Source organism: Squalius cephalus (genome assembly GCF_949319135.1).
Source record: "Squalius cephalus genome assembly, chromosome: 22".
NCBI lineage: Eukaryota > Metazoa > Chordata > Actinopteri > Cypriniformes > Leuciscidae > Squalius > Squalius cephalus.
Genome location: NC_137143.1, coordinates 2,454,070 through 2,476,182, shown reverse-complemented (window position 1 = coordinate 2,476,182; position 22,113 = coordinate 2,454,070). Strand labels below are relative to the sequence as shown.

The following is a 22,113-nucleotide window of genomic DNA, read 5'->3' as shown; positions in this document are numbered from 1 at the left end:
TCTTTTAAACGGAAAATTGCTTGCTGAATGCTGGGATCTTTCAAATTACATGAATTTCTTTCTCACTTCGACACAAACACCAGCAAAACTCTGAACCTACAGGACAATTTTCATGTTCACATGCTCGTTTCAAAACATAACATAATACGATAATGAATAAGACCGGAATTTGCTACATTTCTACAGTAATACCATAATGAAATATATTCTGGATTTAAAAATGAAATACTTTCAACACAATTAGATGTACAGTAGCTGAACACACACAGGTGTTAGTCTATCAGTTTCATTACTATTTAAAAGGGGAACAAATTAGGAATAATTTTGTACTGTAATGTAAACATGGACCATGTAACAAACTGTGGTGGATAATAAACAGGAGAGAGTGTCATTCTTGTTTTGTAAAGAAGTTTTACAAAAGAAAACTTGTATAAAGTGTTGTTGGTGTTTTTGAGGTCGTTGTCGGGTGAAACCTTTGCTAGTGTTCTGGAAGAACGAGTGATTTGAGACATGAATGAAGGGTTTTGGTAGTTTAAATGTATTTTGAATGTGAAATTAAAGAAACTGAGAAATGGGTCGTAGTGATTGTAAAAAGCTGTAACACACGTGTGTGTTCAGCTACATCCAATTGTTTTGATAGCATTTCAGATTCAGAATATGTTTCTGTATTTTCTGTATGTACGCAATGTAGAAAATTGCTGTCTTATTCATTTTTGCATTATGTCAGGTTTTGAACTTATAGTTTAACAGTTTTGAAAAGAAAATGTAAACATGCAAATCGTCCAGTAGGATCATAGTTTTGCTGATGTTTGTGTGAGAAAAGAATTAATGCAATTCGAAGGAAGTCATTGAATGCATTGTGCAAGTCTCGTGAAGAAACATCCACGTAAGAATCTCACTCCACATGGTCCATCATGTGCACACGACCATAAAGCTTGGAAATAACAGCTAGTTTTGGAAACGGCATGTTTTCTTGATAATATCACACTTACTATTTTTCCCTTCGTAAATGACCATTTACCCAAATCTATATTTAGTGATGTTGACTGAAATATATGACAGCCACTGAAATGCATCCAAATGTCCAGTTTTCCTAAAAGCACATGACCGTTTTAGCTCTGAGAGACAGAAATTGCTAAGAAACGCTGCCAAGAGAGCTCAGCGCCGCTAATGAGAAGGACCAGCGCTCAGTCGGCCTGAAGATCAGTCAAGCTGTTCTGCTTCCACTGTGTTTAGCCGTGTGGATGAGTTGAGGATATCAGACAGCAAAACTTACACGCAAACCCGGAGCTCCAGCGAGTCCCTTCTCTCCGGCCTTCCCAGCCTCACCCTGCAGAGAGAGAAACATGCCTGATATAAACTGCATTACGCTTTAAGATTAATTAAGAACTATAAAAAGTGTGTTATACTTTATTTTAAGGTGTCATTGTTACAGTGTAATTATATATTTAAGTGTTGAGTAATAATAATCAACTACATGTACTTACTATAGGGTTAGGGTAGGATTAGGGTTTGGTTGAGGGTTAGTTGCATGTAATTATGCATAATTTACTGTTATTACTATGGTAAGTAAATGTAACATATGTAACAAGGACACTGTAAAATAAAGTGTTACCAAAAAGTGAGTAGCGTAATAATTAGCAAAAAAGACCAGTACTGTACACATTCAAGTTGCCGTAATGCACACAAATCAAACAGACGTGTATTGATAAGAGTGTTCATGTTTACATTGCCACCCTTGGGTCCAGGGAATCCCATCACTCCCGGCTGGCCACGAACACCCTGAGGCCCCGGGGGTCCCGGCCGACCGTCCTCGCCCGCAGCGCCCTGCATCCCGACAGAACAACTCCGTTATTCAGGATCCAAACACATGTTTAATTACTGAACACCGTAACACACTTGTTTAATTGTTTTTTTCTTTGTCTGTCCTTATATTGTTGTTTGTCTGTGTTTTGTTTTATTTTTTGTCGATATGTGTATTTTGTCCAATTTCTGTATGTATTCCTACAATAAAAAAATTCTAATTATAAAAAAAGGATCCAAACACATTACTACAGCTCAGATTATGTGCATGTGTGTGTTTGTCTTTAAAAATTGTAGTTGTGCTCCAAATGAAACACTATGCACTTATGCCATGTACTTAACTGTGTGGTGTATGAACTTCATAAGGTTATTTTGTCAGCCCGTCCCCCTCCAATAAATATCTAAAGCTGCGACTGAGGAGTCTGCAACATTACACACGTTTTTCAGTTCATTGAAGTGCACCATTCGGGCATTTGAAGTGCACGTTTTCTTATTGGCACTATTTACTCTACAAAATGTAGATTAGAATGCAAATTTGGACACACCCTTTTGAGACTTCTTGTCATGTGAGAGATCACATGACAGGAAGTAGGAAGTGAAGAATTCTCTCTAAGGCCCTGTCCCAAATGACACACTTCATAAGCACTTATGGGCTGCGTTCCAGTCCAAAATTGTCATGCCCTTTACTCGCTAACTTCCCTCCGCCTCGTTCACTCGCTGACTTCCATCCGCCTCGTTCACTCGCTAACTTCCCTCCGTCTCGTTCACTCGCTGACTTCCCTCCGCCTCGTTCTCTCGCTGACTTCCCTCCGCCTCGTTCTCTCGCTGACTTCCCTCCGCCTCGTTCACTCGCTGACTTCCCTCCGCCTCGTTCTCTCGCTGACTTCCCTCCGCCTCGTTCACTCGCTAACTTCCCTCTGTCTCGTTCACTCGCTAACTTCCCTCCGTCTCGTTCACTCGCTAACTTCCCTCCGTCTCGTTCACTCGCTAACTTCCCTCCGTCTCGTTCACTCGCTAACTTCCCTCCGCCTCGTTCACTCGCTAACTTCCCTCCGCCTCGTCCACTCGCTAACTTCCCTCCGTCTCGTCCACTCGCTAACTTCCCTCCGCCTCGTTCACTCGCTAACTTCCCTCCGCCTCGTCCACTCGCTAACTTCCCTCCGTCTCGTCCACTCGCTAACTTCCCTCCGCCTCGTTCACTCGCTAACTCTCCTCCGCCTCGTTCACTCGCTAACTGCCCTCCGCCTCGTTCACTCGCTAACTTCCCTCCGCCTCGTTCACTCGCTAACTTCCCTCCGCCTCGTTCACTCGCTAACTTCCCTCCGCCTCGTTCACTCGCTAACTTCCCTCCGCCTCGTTCACTCGCTAACTTCCCTCCGTCTCGTTCACTCGCTAACTTCCCTCCGCCTCGTTCACTCGCTAACTTCCCTCCGCCTTGTCCACTCGCTAACTTCCCTCCGTCTCGTCCACTCGCTAACTTCCCTCCGCCTCGTTCACTCGCTAACTTCCCTCCGCCTCGTCCACTCGCTAACTTCCCTCCGTCTCGTCCACTCGCTAACTTCCCTCCGTCTCGTTCACTCGCTAACTTCCCTCCGCCTCGTCCACTCGCTAACTTCCCTCCGTCTCGTCCACTCGCTAACTTCCCTCCGCCTCGTCCACTCGCTAACTTCCCTCCGCCTCGTCCACTCGCTAACTTCCCTCCGTCTCGTTCACTCGCTAACTTCCCTCCGTCTCGTCCACTCGCTAACTTCCCTCCGCCTCGTTCACTCGCTAACTTCCCTCCGCCTCGTCCACTCGCTAACTTCCCTCCGTCTTGTCCACTCGCTAACTTCCCTCCGCCTCGTTCACTCGCTAACTTCCCTCCGCCTCGTTCACTCGCTAACTTCCCTCCGCCTCGTTCACTCGCTAACTTCCCTCCGTCTCGTTCACTCGCTAACTTCCCTCCGCCTCGTTCACTCGCTAACTTCCCTCCGCCTTGTCCACTCGCTAACTTCCCTCCGTCTCGTCCACTCGCTAACTTCCCTCCGCCTCGTTCACTCGCTAACTTCCCTCCGCCTCGTCCACTCGCTAACTTCCCTCCGTCTCGTCCACTCGCTAACTTCCCTCCGTCTCGTTCACTCGCTAACTTCCCTCCGCCTCGTCCACTCGCTAACTTCCCTCCGTCTCGTCCACTCGCTAACTTCCCTCCGCCTCGTCCACTCGCTAACTTCCCTCCGTCTCGTCCACTCGCTAACTTCCCTCCGCCTCGTCCACTCGCTAACTTCCCTCCGTCTCGTTCACTCGCTAACTTCCCTCTGTCTCGTTCACTCGCTAACTTCCCTCCGCCTCATTCACTCGCTATTCGGATTCCCCCGAGGGGAAGTGCTTAGGGAAGTTCGCAAGTGCGTGTCTAAAAGTGGACTGGAACGCAGCCTTGGTCTAACCTCTTTGACTTTCCGCAAAAGTGTGCATAGACCTTATTCACAGCAGCGCCATATTAGATTTTTAACGGGAATGAAAGCGAGGCTGTGAGGGATAGACATACATCGCTTGTACTGTTATTTAATGTGTGTTTGAATTGTTCTGCTGACAAAACACAGCAAAATATCTTTCCAAGAAACTTCAGTAGACATAAAACTAAGTGATCTAAGAGCTTTTTAGACCAAATGTCATTGAAAACATGTGATGGCGCTGCTCTGAATAAGGTCTATTGAGGGCGCACATCTGACTGCAAAGGGGATGCTATATATTATGTAAGGAATAATTGACGACAGGCCGTTGAATTATTAGAAAAATAATGCACACCCGAGGTGGTAATGCGATCACGACGCGAAGCGGAGTTAGTAACGGAGGTTTGAGCCGCTGATAGCAGACTAATGCTGGGACACACGACTAGCTGACACATTCTCTGACTGTTTTCATCGACTGCAGCAGATTTTAAACACCGACTTTGAACACAGACTGAACGCGCTGAACGCGCGTTTGGGCATGATCGGTCATACGTATCAAATTACATTCATAACCGGCCTTAAAGTGTGTCCCCGGCTTTATGCAGTTATTAGAGAGAGAGATGTTGCAATAATGAGACAGAAAAGCATGTGCATCAATATTATTATTTATTTATTAATTCAATTCCTTTTAATTAATTCGAATTCATTCTTTTTTTTTCTATTATTGACAGATGACTAGCCAAATAAATGAAACACAAAGCCCTTTTAACAAGTAGCCTAGGCCTATCAATAATTATTTATTTGTTATATTATCTGCAATAATAATCTGTGCTGCAGGACTATCCATTTATTTAGCCTATATTCAGTTTAATTTTCTATTGATTATAGATAGGACTATATACTTTATTTATTCAAATTAAACTGCATGTTTCCATTGATTGTGAAGCTAGACATTGAAAATTGCAGATAAAGCGCATTGTTATGAATTGTATCCTATTTTCCGTTATTACCGTTAACTACGCGAAGTGATATGGAACTGTAATGCGGTCAAGACCCGCCTGGAACTACTTTAGCTGTGCGTTTCCCTGAAAATAATGCACACCTTAGAACGTTCGTCAACCAATCAGATTCAAGCATTCAACGGCCCTGTAGTATAAATATATATTAGGGGTGTAACGGTACATGTATTCGTCCCAAACCGTACGGTACAAACGTCACGGTTCGGTGCATGACTACATTCAGGCTGTTTCTCAAAACCAAGAATGCAAAGAACGGACTTGTGTTCATGGGGAGAACGCTCTTGCTAGTTGTTCTTGGAAGAATGAACTCACAAGGTGACGAGCACACAGAACGCTGCTGACAGTTTGAGACGATGTGTTCTTGCTGGTATTGTGCAATAATACCCCCGCACAGACGCCGTCTGCAGTGCCCAAACATAACGAGAATTATTGACGATAACAGCCAAGCTTTACCGCCTAAGCCTACCCTCAGCTCAAGGGATGACTCTACGACTGTACACTACAATGTAATGTATATTCATAACAATTAAGCTACGCTTATGGAGATTCTCACTTCCGAAAACGTTTGAGCACATTTTCGATTTGCCATAAATTTTCGTAAAAATGCCAATATTTGAAATCTACACAGTTGATTTCTCGCATCAAATGTTCTCAGAAGTGTATTTAGTGATGAAATAGCATACGAAATTGTAGAAAAACGACTTGTATTGACCTGCCTCTCTTTCCTCGAATGCTGAAATGAATGCTGGGATATTTCTGCCGTCAAGTTCACACAAGTTACCAACCTATGCATCCTCGGTAAAATGGGCGTGTCAAGAACACTTCCGGGATTTTTAACCGTTCTTGCCAAAATGCAAACTTGTGTATTGGGACAGTACTTGGGCAGCGACTGATGACGTTTCACAAGTCCACAAGAACACAAGTACAGACAAGAACGCATATTGAGAAACGGCCTCAGTCACAGGCGATCCACACTCCAATCCAGAAGGGGGCGCAATGCTGTTTCAAAAGCTCAGAAGAAGAAGAGACGATCGATCGGTTTGTTTACATCTCTCAAACAGTGTTTCAACTGCGGAACGATATCAATAAAACAGCTTGAGAATATTATCTCACAAAGCATTACACTTACCTCAGGCATTTAGTGTCACTAGACACTAGTTCACTAGAGAAATTAACTCTAGAGAGAATCATTTCGTATACGCACTATATTAGCCGATTCATTATATTTACTTAACCTGTTAGTAGTGTCTTGATTATTTAATGTATGTTTAAATTCATGAAAACAAGTTATGACAGCCACTGCGTAAATGATTATCTTTCAAAAATGAATTGGAGTAGAAAATTTACTTTAGAATTGGATTCAGTAGTTAATACAAAACCTGCCTTATGAGCAATTTAAAGAACTTTTTTTTATTTGAGTGTTTATTATATCTAAAAAGACACTGAACCCGTACCGAACCGTGACTTCAATACCGAGGTACGAACCGAACCGTCATGTTTGTGTACCGTTACACCCCTAATATATACAGTATATAAAGTGTTATTTTAGTCCAATGTTGTTTGTGTAAATACATATCTGTTATATTTATATACACTGTTTTTTCATTTTTTTTATACATTAGATCAGTACCCCTTAATTCGAGTACAATTTAGCAGAGTGTTACAATTCGATATCTAAAGAGCAATATTAATTGATTTTCTTCAGTATATAATCTCTTTGTGATGGGAAGGTTCAGTATTAATCATAAGGGGCTTTCGAGCCGAAGGAACCTTTTCATAGTTCCTATAAATAATGGCAGAAGTGCCAGCTTTTTGGTGTGTTCGCACCGCAGGAACGGGGAACTATTTTAGTTCTAGCAACTCCTTTTGAAGGAACTAATTTATCTCCTTCTTCAAAGTCGGGTCTAAACCGGCACTATAGGAACTACCAGTGACGTTAATGTTCGCTGATTGGCCGAACGCACTCGAAACACCATAAAAAGCCGTGTACACACACAGATTATAGCCTATATTTACTCCACAAACTAACTCTACGAACATGGAAAACAGTGATAGACGGACCTCTCAACCTTTCTACCAAAGAGAAAATCCAACGCGACTTTGAGGGACCAAGAGAAACATGATTATGTATTTCTGCTCAGCAAGCGACATTGAGCATTGACCACACGGCAAACACTAATGCTTTTTCATATACTGTAGTTCCTATACCTAAGTTAGGCTATATATAAGGGTATATAGTCAAAATATTGGCTGTGTACTCACAGATGGACCGACTTTGCCCTGTGGACCGGCATCACCCGGACGTCCCGTCAGACCCTGTGAAAGGAGAATGCCCGTGATTATGACAAGCATGTATGATCAGTATCAGATCTGTGGGCAGTGCAGAGCGATGGACTGACGTACCCGTGCACCAGGCAGACCCGGTTCTCCAGGCCGTCCAGGGTCTCCGCTGGCTCCCTTGGGCCCCGATCCGCCCGCAGGTCCACGCTCACCCGGAGCGCCCTGCAACACACACGGATAATGACAGACATTGAATACATGTCAAGTAAAACCTGATATGATCTTCATAACCATTTGCTAAGTCATAGTTTGGTTTCCGATGTAAAAGTGCAATCTTTACTGACGGACACGGAGCTGCGTCTGCTACATTCCCAAAGATCAATATCAGACACATTTTGACTTTAGTCACTAGGGCTGAAGGAGGAAATACTCAGCAATGCTGTCGACTTATGAATTTACACATGGTTTGTCTTAAAGCATATTAAAAACACCACATAGACAACATTAAAAGCTGGATTTTCAAAACAGGGGGACTTTAAGACTTTAATCTGGTCCATGTGGTAATTATGTTACGTTAACATTAACCTAGATAAATGTGCACTATTATTAGGCACATATCCAAGTGTTTGTTTGAAAGCTTAACAAGTTTGACGTTTAACTTAACGTGCATCTCTCTCTATAGGCACATCCGCTATACTGTGAGATGAGTCATGTTTGCAGAAAACACTAGGTTATTAATAACCCTAGTCAAAATAAATACACTATAATATATTAGAAATACATTTATTTTATGCTAAGTATACTACAAATACTTTCACATAATTATTTACTTAACCCTTGTGTTATGTTGCGGGTCAATTTGACCCGTTTAGATTTTCTAGTTGTTGGAAATACTGGTTAACCTATGTTTTTTTTCTTGATATTTTGTGACTTTTTCTCATTTATCATCATGAACATGCATGCGAAGTTTCAACATGCTGGTGTTTTTTGACATATACAAACAAAATTACTGTTCCTTTCGTGATGTTCGCGGGTCAATTTGACCCGCATATTTTAACGCTCTAAGGCAACTGTACAGACCCAAAATAATAACATTTCTTGGTTATATTTTGTTATTTTATTTTTTTACTACCTTATGAAGCTAAAAAAATTAGTTTTCCACACTTATTTCAATGCAGAAAAATATTTTGTCAGCCACAGATGGTAAAAATTACCTATCATTTCTTTTCTTTTTTTCAAGCTACCTGAAATAATATTAAACATTTTTTTTCTTGATATTTTGTGACTTTTTCTCATTTATCATCATGAACATGCATGCAAAGTTTCAACATACTGTTTTTTTTTTTTTTTGACAAATACAAACAAAATTACTATTACGTCTGTGATGTCCATCATAGGCAGCTATTCAAAAGCAACTGTACAGACACAAAATAAAAACATTTATTTTATGTATGTCAGGGCATTAACTCCTGTTCTAAAGTGTAAGTGTATCTAAAAGTGCTCTAACCCAAACCAAACACACTTGAAAAAGCTAAATCATGGTGTTCAGAATTAATTGGAAATTACAAATGAAAATCTTTGACAGACACAAATAGTAAAATAAGCTCTCATTTATATATTCAAGATATCTGAAATATCTTGAGACTTCGACATAGACAGCAGGAAAAATGAGCTCAGATTAATTGATTAATTGTTCAGTTATGATGTTCTAAGCAAAAAAAAAAAAAAAAAAAAAGTTGAAAAAATGTATATGCAAATATATATAAATATAACGTATATTCAAATTTTAAATAGTTTTAAAAAATGGTTAAAAAACATTTTCATTAAATCATATCTTCAGATATATATTTTTTGGAATATTTGACAAATGCTGATATTAAAAGTTTACAGTTTGAACCTGAATCTTTGTTGTTTTTCATAGTGTGATTTTTGAGGAATTGTATTGAATCCAATGCGGGTCAATTTGACCCGGACCATAAGGGGAGTGCACAGAATTCCAACATAACACGAGGGTTAATATAAATACCTTGCAATTGTACTTTTGGCAGACTAAAAACTGGTATACTTAAAGTCTGCTAAACTGGAACAACTAATTTAGTACTTAATGTACTTTAGTTATCCAGAAATAGTGCTGAGGTCCAACTAAAGATATACTGAAGCATATTTGATTGTGCTGAAGTGAAATTATTGCGAGTAAACTTTAGGTACACTTTAAATATCTTGGATTTAAATTATACAGTGGTCATACTATCCTTACTAATACTGACATTCAACACATTTTAGGCTTAATATTAAGAAATGTGCATTGTGCAATAAAGAAGTAATTGTAATATTTATATCATTAAGTCTCAAGCAATATGTCAAAAATATGTTAATGGATTTGTAGTGTATTTTAAATACATTTTGGCATCGTTTTTTTTTCACTAGGGAAATTATTAAAATGCCCAGACAGTCTCCTTTCTGTTTTTTCTAAAACATTCATAATCAATACTTTTGTGTGCGTTTAATGCGTACAATTGTGCGCTTAATTTGTATTTTCAAGGTTCACTATTATGGTTTAGTATTTCTCTGTAATGTGGAACAACGTGACTAGTCGACTAATGGCTTAAATTGTTCAATTTACCAGTAATGTTACATCACATCCAGCATAAAATTCCAGTAAGGGTTTATAGTTTTTTTGCATTTTGAGCATGGATCTCACCTTTGGACCAGCCAGACCATCTTGTCCAGGAAAACCTCGATTGCCAGGAGCACCCTGCAGAAAACATCTTATCATTGATGAATGTTATTTACAGAATGCAGTGCAATGCTTCATCTAAAGGAGCTAGAGACACAAGGCACGTATGGGCTTAATGTTATACACGACTCGAGAGGAGCAGATGAAGTTATGATATGTAAGGGTGTCACGATTTCGATCGTAATTAATGCTCAATCTCGATTATCAAATCAAAAAAATGGAATCGTCGATGCTGTCACGCCCCCTGTCACGTCAGCTGGGCTTGCCAAGCAAAAAAAAACAAAAAAACAAAACAAACACACGTGTTGAAGTGCTGCCAGAGCTGGCAACTCTCACGCATTCACCGTGATACACACGCAATTGACAAAGAGGACACGGAGACCGACAGACTAGACACTAGAGCAGGTTACTTTATGATATAAAAAAAATTCAGCTATCAGATTCTGTCAATTTTATTACGAAATTCAAACAATAAATACCGTTTTGGCGCTTATAAATGTTACGTGACAGATCCCTAGCGCACGTGAACCGATCATCTAGCTAATAGTAAATAAACACGAACACTGTTGAAAGATACTACAACTTACCGAAATGTATATTCCTCATACATAATATCGATCAATCAGTGTTTTTCATCAGCGTGAAGAGGTCAATAACACAGCTGGAGAACAATTATGTCACATTTACCTCAGGAAAGCCATTTAATGAACATAATATAGGCTACAGTATAGCATGTAGTTGGCAAGAAAAAAATAGCTATAGAGAGTATTTTGTTAAACATGTGTTCTATATTACATATTATATTTTTTACTTATATCATTAAATAAAGTTGTTATTATAATAAAAAAATGCATTATATTGAATTATTTTTAACTTTAAATAATAGCCTACTACCAGCTGTTAGGGCTTTCTGTATGTTTACAGCATTAGGGTTTTTTTTTTTTTTTGAGACAAATTAACGCCTATCTTGTGTAGCCTACCTAATATTTATCCAAATGAGTCCATATTAAATCAAATCACAATAATTGAATTGAAATAAAAAAGCGTAGCTTACCAGAAATTGTACCATGTAAACATTGTAACATGTTGTCACTAAACCTAATAAAATTCAGTTTAGTTACTAAAATGTTAGTGACAATCACAATACACTTATTGTGATGCAATTTTTTTTACAATCAAACAAATCGAGAATCGAATCGAACCGTGACTTTTGAATCGAAAATGTAATCGAATCGAGGATTTGGAGAATCGTGACACCCTTAATGATATGAGGCGACATGTCTCACTCTCTCTCCATGCGGGCCGACGGGTCCAGCGGCACCAGGCTCTCCTCTGGGTCCTCGCTTGCCCTCCTCTCCGGCGGGGCCGATGGGCCCCTGAAGACCAGCGCTGCCCTGAACAAACCACGCTTCATTTAAAACATCCATTTTCATTTGACGTCCAGTAAAACACACTGAATCCTCTGACAGACAGCTCATAAACACACTGAAAGAAGGTTTTTGCTTGCATCTGTGTATAGCAGCTACAAAATCAATATTATTTTAATGCAACATTGTTTTATGTAAACATCTTGGCAACATTTACTTAAAGCCTTTATATATAATGCATTATAAAAGTATTTTAATACATTAATTATGCCTTGTATTGCACATTATAATGCATTGTATGCTCTCATGAATAATTGTTACCACAGATATAATATAATTAGGGCTGTCAAACTAATCGCATCCAAAATAAAAGTTTGTGTTTACATAATTTATGTCTGTGTACGGACTGGAGTATAATTATTTTCTATATATAAATACACACACATGCATATATATATTTAAGAAAATGTGTTATTTATATATAAAATATTTATATATAATATAAATTATATATAATATAAATATATATACAGTATATACATGCAAATATTTCTTAAATATATACATGCATGTGTGTGTATTTATATATAGAAAATAATTATACACCGTACACACACATGTATTATGTAAAAACAAACTTTTATTTTGGATGCGATTAATCGCGATTAATCGTTTGACAGCCCTAAATATAATACTTATTTATTCACTGTTACACCTTTAGAATATATAATGCATTAAAACACATGACAAACAACTTCAGATATAACAAGGAATCTGCAAATATTACAATACATATTAACTTTGGTTACAATTGTTTATGAAAATATATAATGCATTGTAATGTACATTATGAATACCTTTATAATGCATCATACATAAAGGCTTGAAGTAAAGTGTTACTGACATTCTTTATGTTTACAGTCCATTCAGTCCTTGTATTTCAGCTTTGTTTGTAGTGTAAGTTATTATTTATGAAGTTATATGACTGAATGACTTCTAGTGTGAATGTAAGGACTTACAATTTCTCCTTTAGGACCAGCCTCACCCTTGAACCCTGCGAGACCCGGATCACCCTAAAGACAAGCACACATCAGGGTCAGATCTATTACTGTAAATCATGAAGCTCGTGATCTGAGATCAACACTATCAGATGAGACCAGAAGATCCTCTGAATGATGGGATTGAAGGGTCTAGGAGCGGGTGATGTGACCATAATCTTATCTCACGACAGGAGTTGTCTAACAGTTTTATTCAAGTACAAAACACTGCACAAACAGCACGCGAGTACTGAACTGCGTTCTCGATCACGACTCACTTCATTATCAAACATGTCCCACTCTCCATTTTTAACCTATCAACTTCACACAGTCCTGTCCACTGAAAGCTGCATGTATAATACATGTAAAAAATCTATAGAATGACCCTTTATATCTTCATTAGAATATATATTGACATATCAGCTAGCACTTAAAGGGTCCTGTGTTTTTTTAATAAAACCAATAATTCATATCTCATGCAGCATTACTGTGTGTTTAGATATAATGTTACTTGTTTAAAGAGAACGTATCATGCATTTGCTCATGTTCATCTGTGTTTAGTGTGTAATGTTGCCGTTTGATCATGAAAAAGCTCCAGTTCTTCTCTATATCAGTGTCAGTGTTTCTGAACTCCCTGATACTACTTAATATCATTATTCACCTCCATATATTGGACACTAGAGCTGCCCGATTAATCGTTATAAAACTGTGATCTCGACTCAGACACCCAAGCAATCTTATTCTTAAATGACAACAATTCGGCTATCTCTATATAAATATGTCTATATAATAATCTCTTCAATTAATGGATCATTCTTTTAAGAGGTTTGTTCCAGTAATAAAACAAGTGCAATATTTATGAGTGAGTCACTGAATCATTCATTTAAGAGATTTGTTTAAAAACGCTGATTCATCCAGTAATGAAACAAGTGCAGTCTTTAAGAGTGAGTCATTGAATCATTCATTTAAGAAATTCGTTTAAAATCGCTGATTCATCCAGTAATGAAACAAGTGCAGTCTTTATGAGTGAGTCATTGAATCATTAATTTAAGAGATTCGTTTAAAAACGCTGATTCATCCAGTAATGAAACAAGTGCAGTCTTTAAGAGTGAGTCATTGAATCATTCATTTAAGAAATTCGTTTAAAATCGCTGATTCATCCAGTAATGAAACAAGTGCAGTCTTTATGAGTGAGTCATTGAATCATTAATTTAAGAGATTCGTTTAAAAACGCTGATTCATCCAGTAATGAAACAAGTGCAGTCTTTAAGAGTGAGTCATTGAATCATTCATGTAAGAGATTCGTTTAAAATCGCTGATTCATCCAGTAATGAAACAAGTGCAGTCTTTATGAGTGAGTCATTGAATCATCCATTCAAGAGATTCGTTTAAAATCGCTGATTCATTCTGTAATGAAACCAGTGAAGTCTTTGAATGAGCCATTGAATCATTTATTCAAGATGATTTAAAAAATAATTCAAATGAATAAAATATTTTTAAATAGATTGCTAGAACCTTCAGATGTCTTTTCAGAATCGTGGGAGAATCATGATCTCTATTTAAAAAAAAAAAAAAAAAAGAGTGATTCTCAGTTTCTCCAGAATCGTGCAGCTCTACTGGTCATAGCTAATAATGTACAGTCAGCTGGTCATTAGTGCTAATTAAACCACGTATCAGGGTCATGATCGCCTGAATTTAAAATTTAAAAGTAAAATGTAAAACTGAAACTCACAGACTGTCCCTTGGGCCCCAGAGGACCCGTCGCTCCCTGAGGTCCCGGAGGGCCACGAGGGCCTGGGAAACCAGTAGCGCCAGCAATACCAGGAGCACCCTACGGGAAGAAACAGCCTCCTCATGTCATCTATTGTGTAGCTTTGGGTCATTCAAATAATCTCAAGTGATCGGTGTATCATGTCAAAACAGGAATGAAGCTCAGACGAACAACAGAAGTAAACAACTCTTTCACAAATTACAAAGTCACATGGAAGTTCACATGTACATGTACGTACCCCTGATCCTTTAGCTCCGGTGATGCCGTCAGTACCAGGGTTACCCTGCAGATTGAGCGAGAGCACAGTCAGAGAGTTACCGTCTAACGCTCAGTTATCCTTTCATCAGTTGCGGTTTGGTCTCTACACTCCACTTGAAAGCAAAAATATAATAATAATCCTGACAAAAATAATGAATAATAAAACATCATAGGTGTCCAGCAACATATAATAATTTTTTTAATGCAAATACCTAACACACATTCCTTGTTAATGCTGCGTATCTGTCACACTCATCTGAACTCATTCACCTTTAGATTCGCTTTCATGGACTTGCAGTTTGTTTTCGTTCATCACATGTGTTTCTTTGTTTGATTTTCCCACCACTAATGGGTAATCATGGACATTTATTCATCACAGCTGGTCATCATTTAGTTTATCACCACCATCATCATGTATTTATCTCCTCTCTGTTCACTCCGTTCCTGTCGGTCGATTAAAGAGCTTCGTCTGCTTTGTGTTGTGATAGTCTCCTTCACTGCTAAACAGGCTATGACAGGAATCAATCATCTGAGCTCGAAACGGTGACGTCAATGACACACATTTCTCATTTAAACCATCCAACAGGAACTTAATGCAGGATTGAGACCGCAGAGTGAAATCTGTCCACAGAAGGGTTCTGCTGATTATACCCGGCTACCAGAAATATCTTCGAATTTTGCTAAGAGATTTTGCTAACACTCCCAATAGACCTGGGTCAGGTTACAGGCCATTGCATTTAACTTTACAATGGCATCCACTGTATAAACGCATACAGTTCACAACATGCAACTTTTGAATACTGAATTTCTTTTTTTTCCGGAAAGACGTCTTGTCAGTTAAATAATCAGTATGTTGTTAAACAACGGCACAATCCATTGAACACACTGTAATTCTATCCCTCACAGCTTCATTTTCATTTCTGTCAGAAAATAAATTTTTATTTATTATATTTTTGTTTAAATAGCGCAGGGCGCTACCCTGACAGGTCTATTAAGTTATCAAAACATTATTATCGAATGATCACTGAATGTTTAAAACGTCCATTTTTTTAATGTTTTAAAAAATATTTTTTATGGAAACATTACATTCTGCGAACATTGTTGAAACGTTACTTTTGAATGTTCTGTGAACATTTTAAAACAAGTAGTAACATTAAAAAAAAAACATTAGATGAACGTCCAACTAAAACATTTCAGAAAAAAGTTTTTTGTGCCAACGTTTTGAGAACATTATTAAAGACCATATAACTTCGAACGAACGTTCTATTAACGTTACTGGAAGAACTTTTGTTCATAACTTTAAGAGAATCTTGCCAAAGTTCTGAGAGCGTTCCTGTTAGCTGGTTAGGTTGGCCTGGTCTGGGGTTTTGGGGGTTTTAGACCATCTAAAACCAGCTTTTGCCAGAAAACCAAATCTTGTGCCACTTCAAATCTTCCATTTATGTCAAAAAAAGTTGTGTCCTCCCAACATGCTCTTTTCCAGTAACGTTAATAGAACGTTTGTTCAGAGTTATCTGGTCTTTAATAAGTCCTCAAAATGAAAGCACAAAAAACATCATCTATAAATCTTTCACGAATTGTTTTTTTTTCCTGCAACACTTGATGCCTAGTTCACACTACACAACTTTAGACGTCCGCAGATCGCTGTGCTGTTCAGACTACATGACTTGCTCTGGAGTCTTGAAGTCGTTGTGGTGTTCACACTACGTGACACTGCATAGATGATCTGCAATAGGGGGTCACACACTACACGAGCTCACAACAACTCTGTTCCCCAGCGACTCTATCTGGTCCCCAAACCACAGCACGTCACGAAAACACGCGAGAAGTGATGTTTTCGAACGAGAAATGACGCGAGACAGGAGTTGTCTATTTGAAAATGGACGCCGGGACAAAATTGCCGGTGCAAGTTGTTTGCGCAATGATCGTTCAGAACCCCAAAAAAAGATTATGGGTGGATAAGCACACGCGGCAGCGGGGATTGTTGGAGGTGAGTAAAACATGTTTAGAATGAAAAAGCTCAATTTCTTGGGTTTCTTCTTTCAATTTCCAAACTGTTCTTGAAGCCTTGCTCTCTCATTGGCTGTTGCTCGTCGCGTCACGTGACACCACAGGCTATCGAGTCGGCCGACAGCTCCAGATATTTAGCATGCTAGATATTTGTCTGGGGTCGGCGAGCGTTTTTGATGTGTCGTTTAGTATTTCACACATAGAGATGGCGAGTGCGGATCACCCGCAGATTTACAGCCCAACCTGTCGGCGAGCTCGTTAACCTGCAAATCGGGCTTAAAATCCTGTAGTGTGAACTAGGCTTTAGTTGGACCTTCATCTAACGTTTTTAAATGTTACACATGTTACAAATGTTACTTGTTTCAGAATGTTCAGAGCACATTCAAAAGTAACGTTACAATAATGTTTGCCAGAAGGAATGTTGCCTTATCATTTGCATAACCAAGAAAAAACACGATTTTTTGATTGTTCAGAGAACATTTAGAAATAGCATTTTCATAACTTAATGTGAACAAAACTGATTGTGTTCCTGAAGTGTTTCCATCATGTTTCAGGCCTCATCAACTGCATCTGTCAGGGTCACACATTCATTTCACCGCACATGTTAACAGCAGGACGGTGTAGTTTCCTGACGGCACACTTACTTCAAGTCCTCTGGAGTAACCTGAGCCTCATTCAAGGCCACAATGAGAAAACCGACAACCTTTCATCTACCAGACCTGAGCTTTCTATCATAATAATAGTCCTTTTTTTACTCACAGACATTCCAGAGGGTCCCGGAGATCCAGGGACGCCAGACTCCCCCCGGGGTCCTTGAGCTCCTTCGGGTCCACGGGCTCCGGTAGGTCCTGCTTCTCCCTATGAAAGAGGAGAAACAACATGATACAAACTCACTGTTCACTCATCTCTTCTCAAGAACAGGTCATTTCCAGAGCCTGGGCTGTGCATTCATTCAGTCTTTAAAAAGTGTTCATAAAACTGCAGATTATTACTAAATTTGTTGTTTGAATAATAGTCTTAAAGGGGTCATATAATGGTACATGCACTTTTACAAGTTGATTGTACTGAAATGTGTGTTGGCAGTGCCTGTACACAACCATCATATAATGATAAAAATCCATCCAGTGTTTTTTTATATCTCCTTATATGTTTTCCCCTGTCTGACGTCACACGGTTGTTGATTGACAGCAGCGTTTCAACACAGACCCGCCCTGAGCGAGCTGTCATCATAGTCTGCGTTGTTCATACGCTGGAGCAGAATGTCGTCTAAGCGATTGTGGTGTTCTTGGGTGTAATAAGGAACACAGCATCATTTTGATGTTCCTAAATCTGAACCGCTGAAGACGCAGTGGCTGAGTTTGTTTTCGAATGGAATATTCCCCACGATCAACGTCAATTATCTCATGTTTGCGTGAATCATTTCACACACCAGACTGCTTTACAAACGAGGGTCGGTATAAAGCTGGTTTTGCTAAGAAGCTGCTCCTGAAAAAGGATCGGTACCAACTATTCGTGTTCCTGCTGCACCTCCAGAAGAACTGAAGTGAGTGTAACGTTTTAATAACCTTTATATTAATATTAATCTTTGCAAATCGCTAGCACGCTTCACGATGAATGCGGCTGTTTACACTCAGGTACATTACGGCATGTTTTCTATGAACAACGTTCTCAATATAATTCATAATCCCAAGTTTATAATGAACAACGCGTTATGGTTATGGTGTTATTGTGTTACGGATTACACACAGAACAGAGGGGCGGGGTGAGCAAAGCTCATTATCATTTAAAGACACATGCACTTAAACGGCGTGCTGAAAACAGAGCTGTTTTTGACCAGGTAAAATTAGTGTTTTCTTACAATACTAATGAGAATTTTTAATTAAAGTGTATTACAAACTTTTAATTTAGACCCTAAAGAATCATAATAACTTGTACAAAAATGGCATTATATGACCCCTTTAATGGCAGGGAAGTTAAGTTTTCTTCCGGGAATGAACACGTCACAATATTAGTTAGTGGTGTGTTTAACTGGCAGTTATGATAAGGGGCGGGACATTTCCCAAACACACTCGAAGCACTCGACCAATCACAACACACTGCTCCAGCCGACCAATCAGAGCACAGTGTGCTTTTCAGAAGGAGGGGCTTCATAGAGACAGGAAGTAAACAGAGCGTTACTGACAGACTGGGAAGAGAGGAGCCGCAACAATGGAGAATATGAGGAAAGTAATCAACATTCAAGCAGGAAAACCTGTTCTAGTAGAGCCTGAAACAACACAATCAAGACTTTCCCCTTTAAATCTAACATTCCTGCTGTTTTTGGTATCTTTAGCCGGTTACAAGTCATGCATAAAAATACCAAAATAGCAATCCACTCACTAGTGCATCATTAATAATGACAGGAATTAAGAGGAATTAAGTATTAAGAGCTGTCAAACCTTAGACCCGGGGGATCCTGGGAAACCGGAAGCTCCAGCCGGACCGACTGGACCCTGTTAACACAAACAGCGTGAGGTGAATAAAATGAGCATTCATTCACAGCAGACTCACACTACAACAAATGATGATGATGATGATGATGATGATGATGATGATGGAGCCTCAAACCTACAGGAGGACCAGCACCGCCGGGTAAACCATCATTCCCTCGAGCACCCTGATCAAACACAGACACAACACACACTTCATCACCAACACAATCCACAAGCATCTCCCTGAACTGAGCATAAGGATGTTAACATACTGTTATTTTGCAAGCTGGTGATATTGTTTACCATATTGTTATTATCATTATCAGAAAACAGCGAATATATTCACAGTTTACTGCACTATGAATGAGAAAGACACAACAGCGAGAGGAGAATGAAAGACTAATCTATTCAAATTACTGCAGACTTTCGAAAATCACTGCATATTTTGACTCATTTTAGCATATCATGTTGCTGTACTGTTGTTTATGATTATGAAATGAACACTTATGCTCACTTCCCACGTCTGAAAATAACACGGAATAACATTTTTGTCTCGTTTTCCAGTACAAATATCTAAATATTCTTAAATCAAGATGCATTTACTGGAGAAGCAAAATAACATAAGATATTAAGTCCTGTTTACTGTAAAATGCTAGTGTTTTTGCTTAAAATAAGAACAAATATCTGCCAGCGGGGTCAGAAAAATAATCTTGTTTAACAGTTTGAAATTAAGAAATTAAAATAAGCCTTTACTCACTTTAATTTGATACTTGTTTTCAGAGAGCAAGACTTAATTTCTTATGAGCCGTTCACACAGATTGTGTTTTTCCATTCCATTGCGCTACTTTTGTATTGTTTCTCAATGGAAACAAGCGCTAGATGGACGTCTTTAACCGGTGCGCTCTCACCTTAAGTCTTTTGCAGCGTCTCTTGACACGGGCTGTGTCTGAAATGGCCCCCTAAACCCTCATTCACTCTTCCCTCCCCTTCCTCCACTGATATAGTCCACTTGAAGTGAAGACGAGCGAGTGAGTTCAGACACCGAGTGCCGCTTTTCCATAGTTTGTGCTTGCGGTTTAATAATCATTTTAAACGTAGCAAACTAGCCGCTCCAGTAGCGATGAGCAGATTTATCTTCAACTCTGTCGTGGAAACTATGTATAATTAAACAATTTAAGACTCAGTTAAAAAGGAGCTTAAACCTGTGTGATATTACGCTGGATCAGTGTTTGGGAAATGGATGATTGATTCAGCGAGCGCCATCTTCTGGTCAGACGCGGGAATTCATTCAGCACGCAACTCTCGCAGTGCATTATGGGTACTCTCCAGCCGATGAGCGTACATCAGATGTACACTCGTTATTGCAGTGCATTGTGGGATTGAATGAGTGCACTATTTAAGGCCATAGAGGCGACTTCAGACACAGACCAGGAGCAGATAGAAGAAAACATGATCATCAAACACTGAACTTCATATAAACTCCCTAACGTTACCAAATGAAATATCGAACCCATTAAGAGGAAACGACTACAGTGACAAAATATGAGTTTTGTGAATATGATCAAACATGCTACCATTGGCTGGACACTGGTAAACTGGAAAGAGTTAATAATTACGGCATTCAACTGATTAATCAATTACAATCGTTATTGCAGTGCATTGTGGGATTGAATGAGTGCACTTGATAACGTCCACTATGGTTTCAGAGACATATACAAATGGCTATTCCCACAAATAGTGCGCTATTTAACACTATAGAGGCGACTTCAGACACAGCGCTCTAAAAACACGGCGCTCAAGATAAATGAGGTTAAGCTTTAAAAAAAAAACGTCTCGCGCTTTTCACAGCAAAAATGCATTATATCATTTTTCTTGTATCATGATTTAAGGATGTTCAGATATTTGTACTGGAAAACAAGACACAAATACAAAATAAGAAAATAATTTTTCGCATTAAAGTGAGGTACATATGGAGGCCAACCATGACAAGCAGTGACTTATTAGCTAATGATATAGATGGAAATTCATTTATAAAACGTTACATATTTGAGAGTGAGCAACAGAGGAAAGCCTTATTATAGAATGAAGATTATTGAAGAAGCGAGTGATTCTTACAGCAGCTCCAGACGGTCCTGGACGCCCTCTTTCACCAGGCAAACCACGGGGACCCTGAGGAACAACACACACACACACACACAGTCATTCATCAAGGGAATATTAACAGTCTCAAATGTTTTCCCAAAAGATTCCTCTGTAGAAATAAAAGCGAGTCAGTAGCTGAATGTGGAGAGCCGCTCAGATCAGTATGACCGAGTTCTCTGACTTCTGAAGACTCTAGAGAAGACACATCTGATATTACTTCAGAGGAAATCTCCATTCCCTCGCCTTTTAATCTCATTGCTGTCTCTACACTGCAAAAAAATCATCAGTATTTTGTCCTGTTTTCCAGAACAAATATCTAAACATTCTTCAATCAAGATGCATTTACTGGAGAAGCAAAATGACTGAAGATATTAAGACTTGCTTTATGAAAAACTCATCAAAATTAAGTGTGTTTATGCTTAAAATATACACAAGTATCTTCTAGTAGGGTCAGAAAAATAAACAGAATTCAAAGGGAAAACAAGATTATTTTTCTGACCCCATTGACAGATATTTGTTCTCGTTTTAAGCAAAAAACTCACTTCATTTTGATGAACTCTTCATTAAACAAGACAGTGGAGCGGCTAAGTGCTTATGTTTGGCAGAATCGTTCAGTTTATGATACAAGCGTGAAAATTGGCATGAGCAGTCTCCATGGGTCACTTGACAAGAGAATTGTCCGAGCCACTTGAAATTTCAAGATGGCGGCAATTTTTCAAGATGGCCGACACTTTGGTGGAGCAGTTAAGTGATATAGTGGTTTATTTGGTGATACAAGGATGAAAATTG

General features: G+C 39.0%; 1 protein-coding gene across 4 annotated transcripts in view; it reads right to left on the bottom strand.

The window, feature by feature from the left end:
* col2a1b (collagen, type II, alpha 1b) overlaps positions 1–22,113 on the bottom strand; it is a 77,561-nt gene that overhangs the window by 32,221 nt on the left and 23,227 nt on the right. For all 4 annotated transcript variants that reach the window (XM_079857260.1, XM_079857261.1, XM_079857262.1 and 1 more), the window contains 13 exons: positions 21,298–21,351; positions 19,323–19,367; positions 19,150–19,203; positions 17,471–17,569; positions 14,682–14,726; positions 14,405–14,503; positions 12,655–12,708; positions 11,555–11,662; positions 10,233–10,286; positions 7,655–7,753; positions 7,514–7,567; positions 1,729–1,827; positions 1,277–1,330 (listed from right to left, as the gene is read on the bottom strand). In XM_079857260.1, the coding sequence (XP_079713386.1) occupies positions 1,277–1,330; positions 1,729–1,827; positions 7,514–7,567; positions 7,655–7,753; positions 10,233–10,286; positions 11,555–11,662; positions 12,655–12,708; positions 14,405–14,503; positions 14,682–14,726; positions 17,471–17,569; positions 19,150–19,203; positions 19,323–19,367; positions 21,298–21,351 (918 nt within the window). The remainder of the gene's footprint in view (positions 1–1,276; positions 1,331–1,728; positions 1,828–7,513; positions 7,568–7,654; positions 7,754–10,232; positions 10,287–11,554; positions 11,663–12,654; positions 12,709–14,404; positions 14,504–14,681; positions 14,727–17,470; positions 17,570–19,149; positions 19,204–19,322; positions 19,368–21,297; positions 21,352–22,113) is intronic.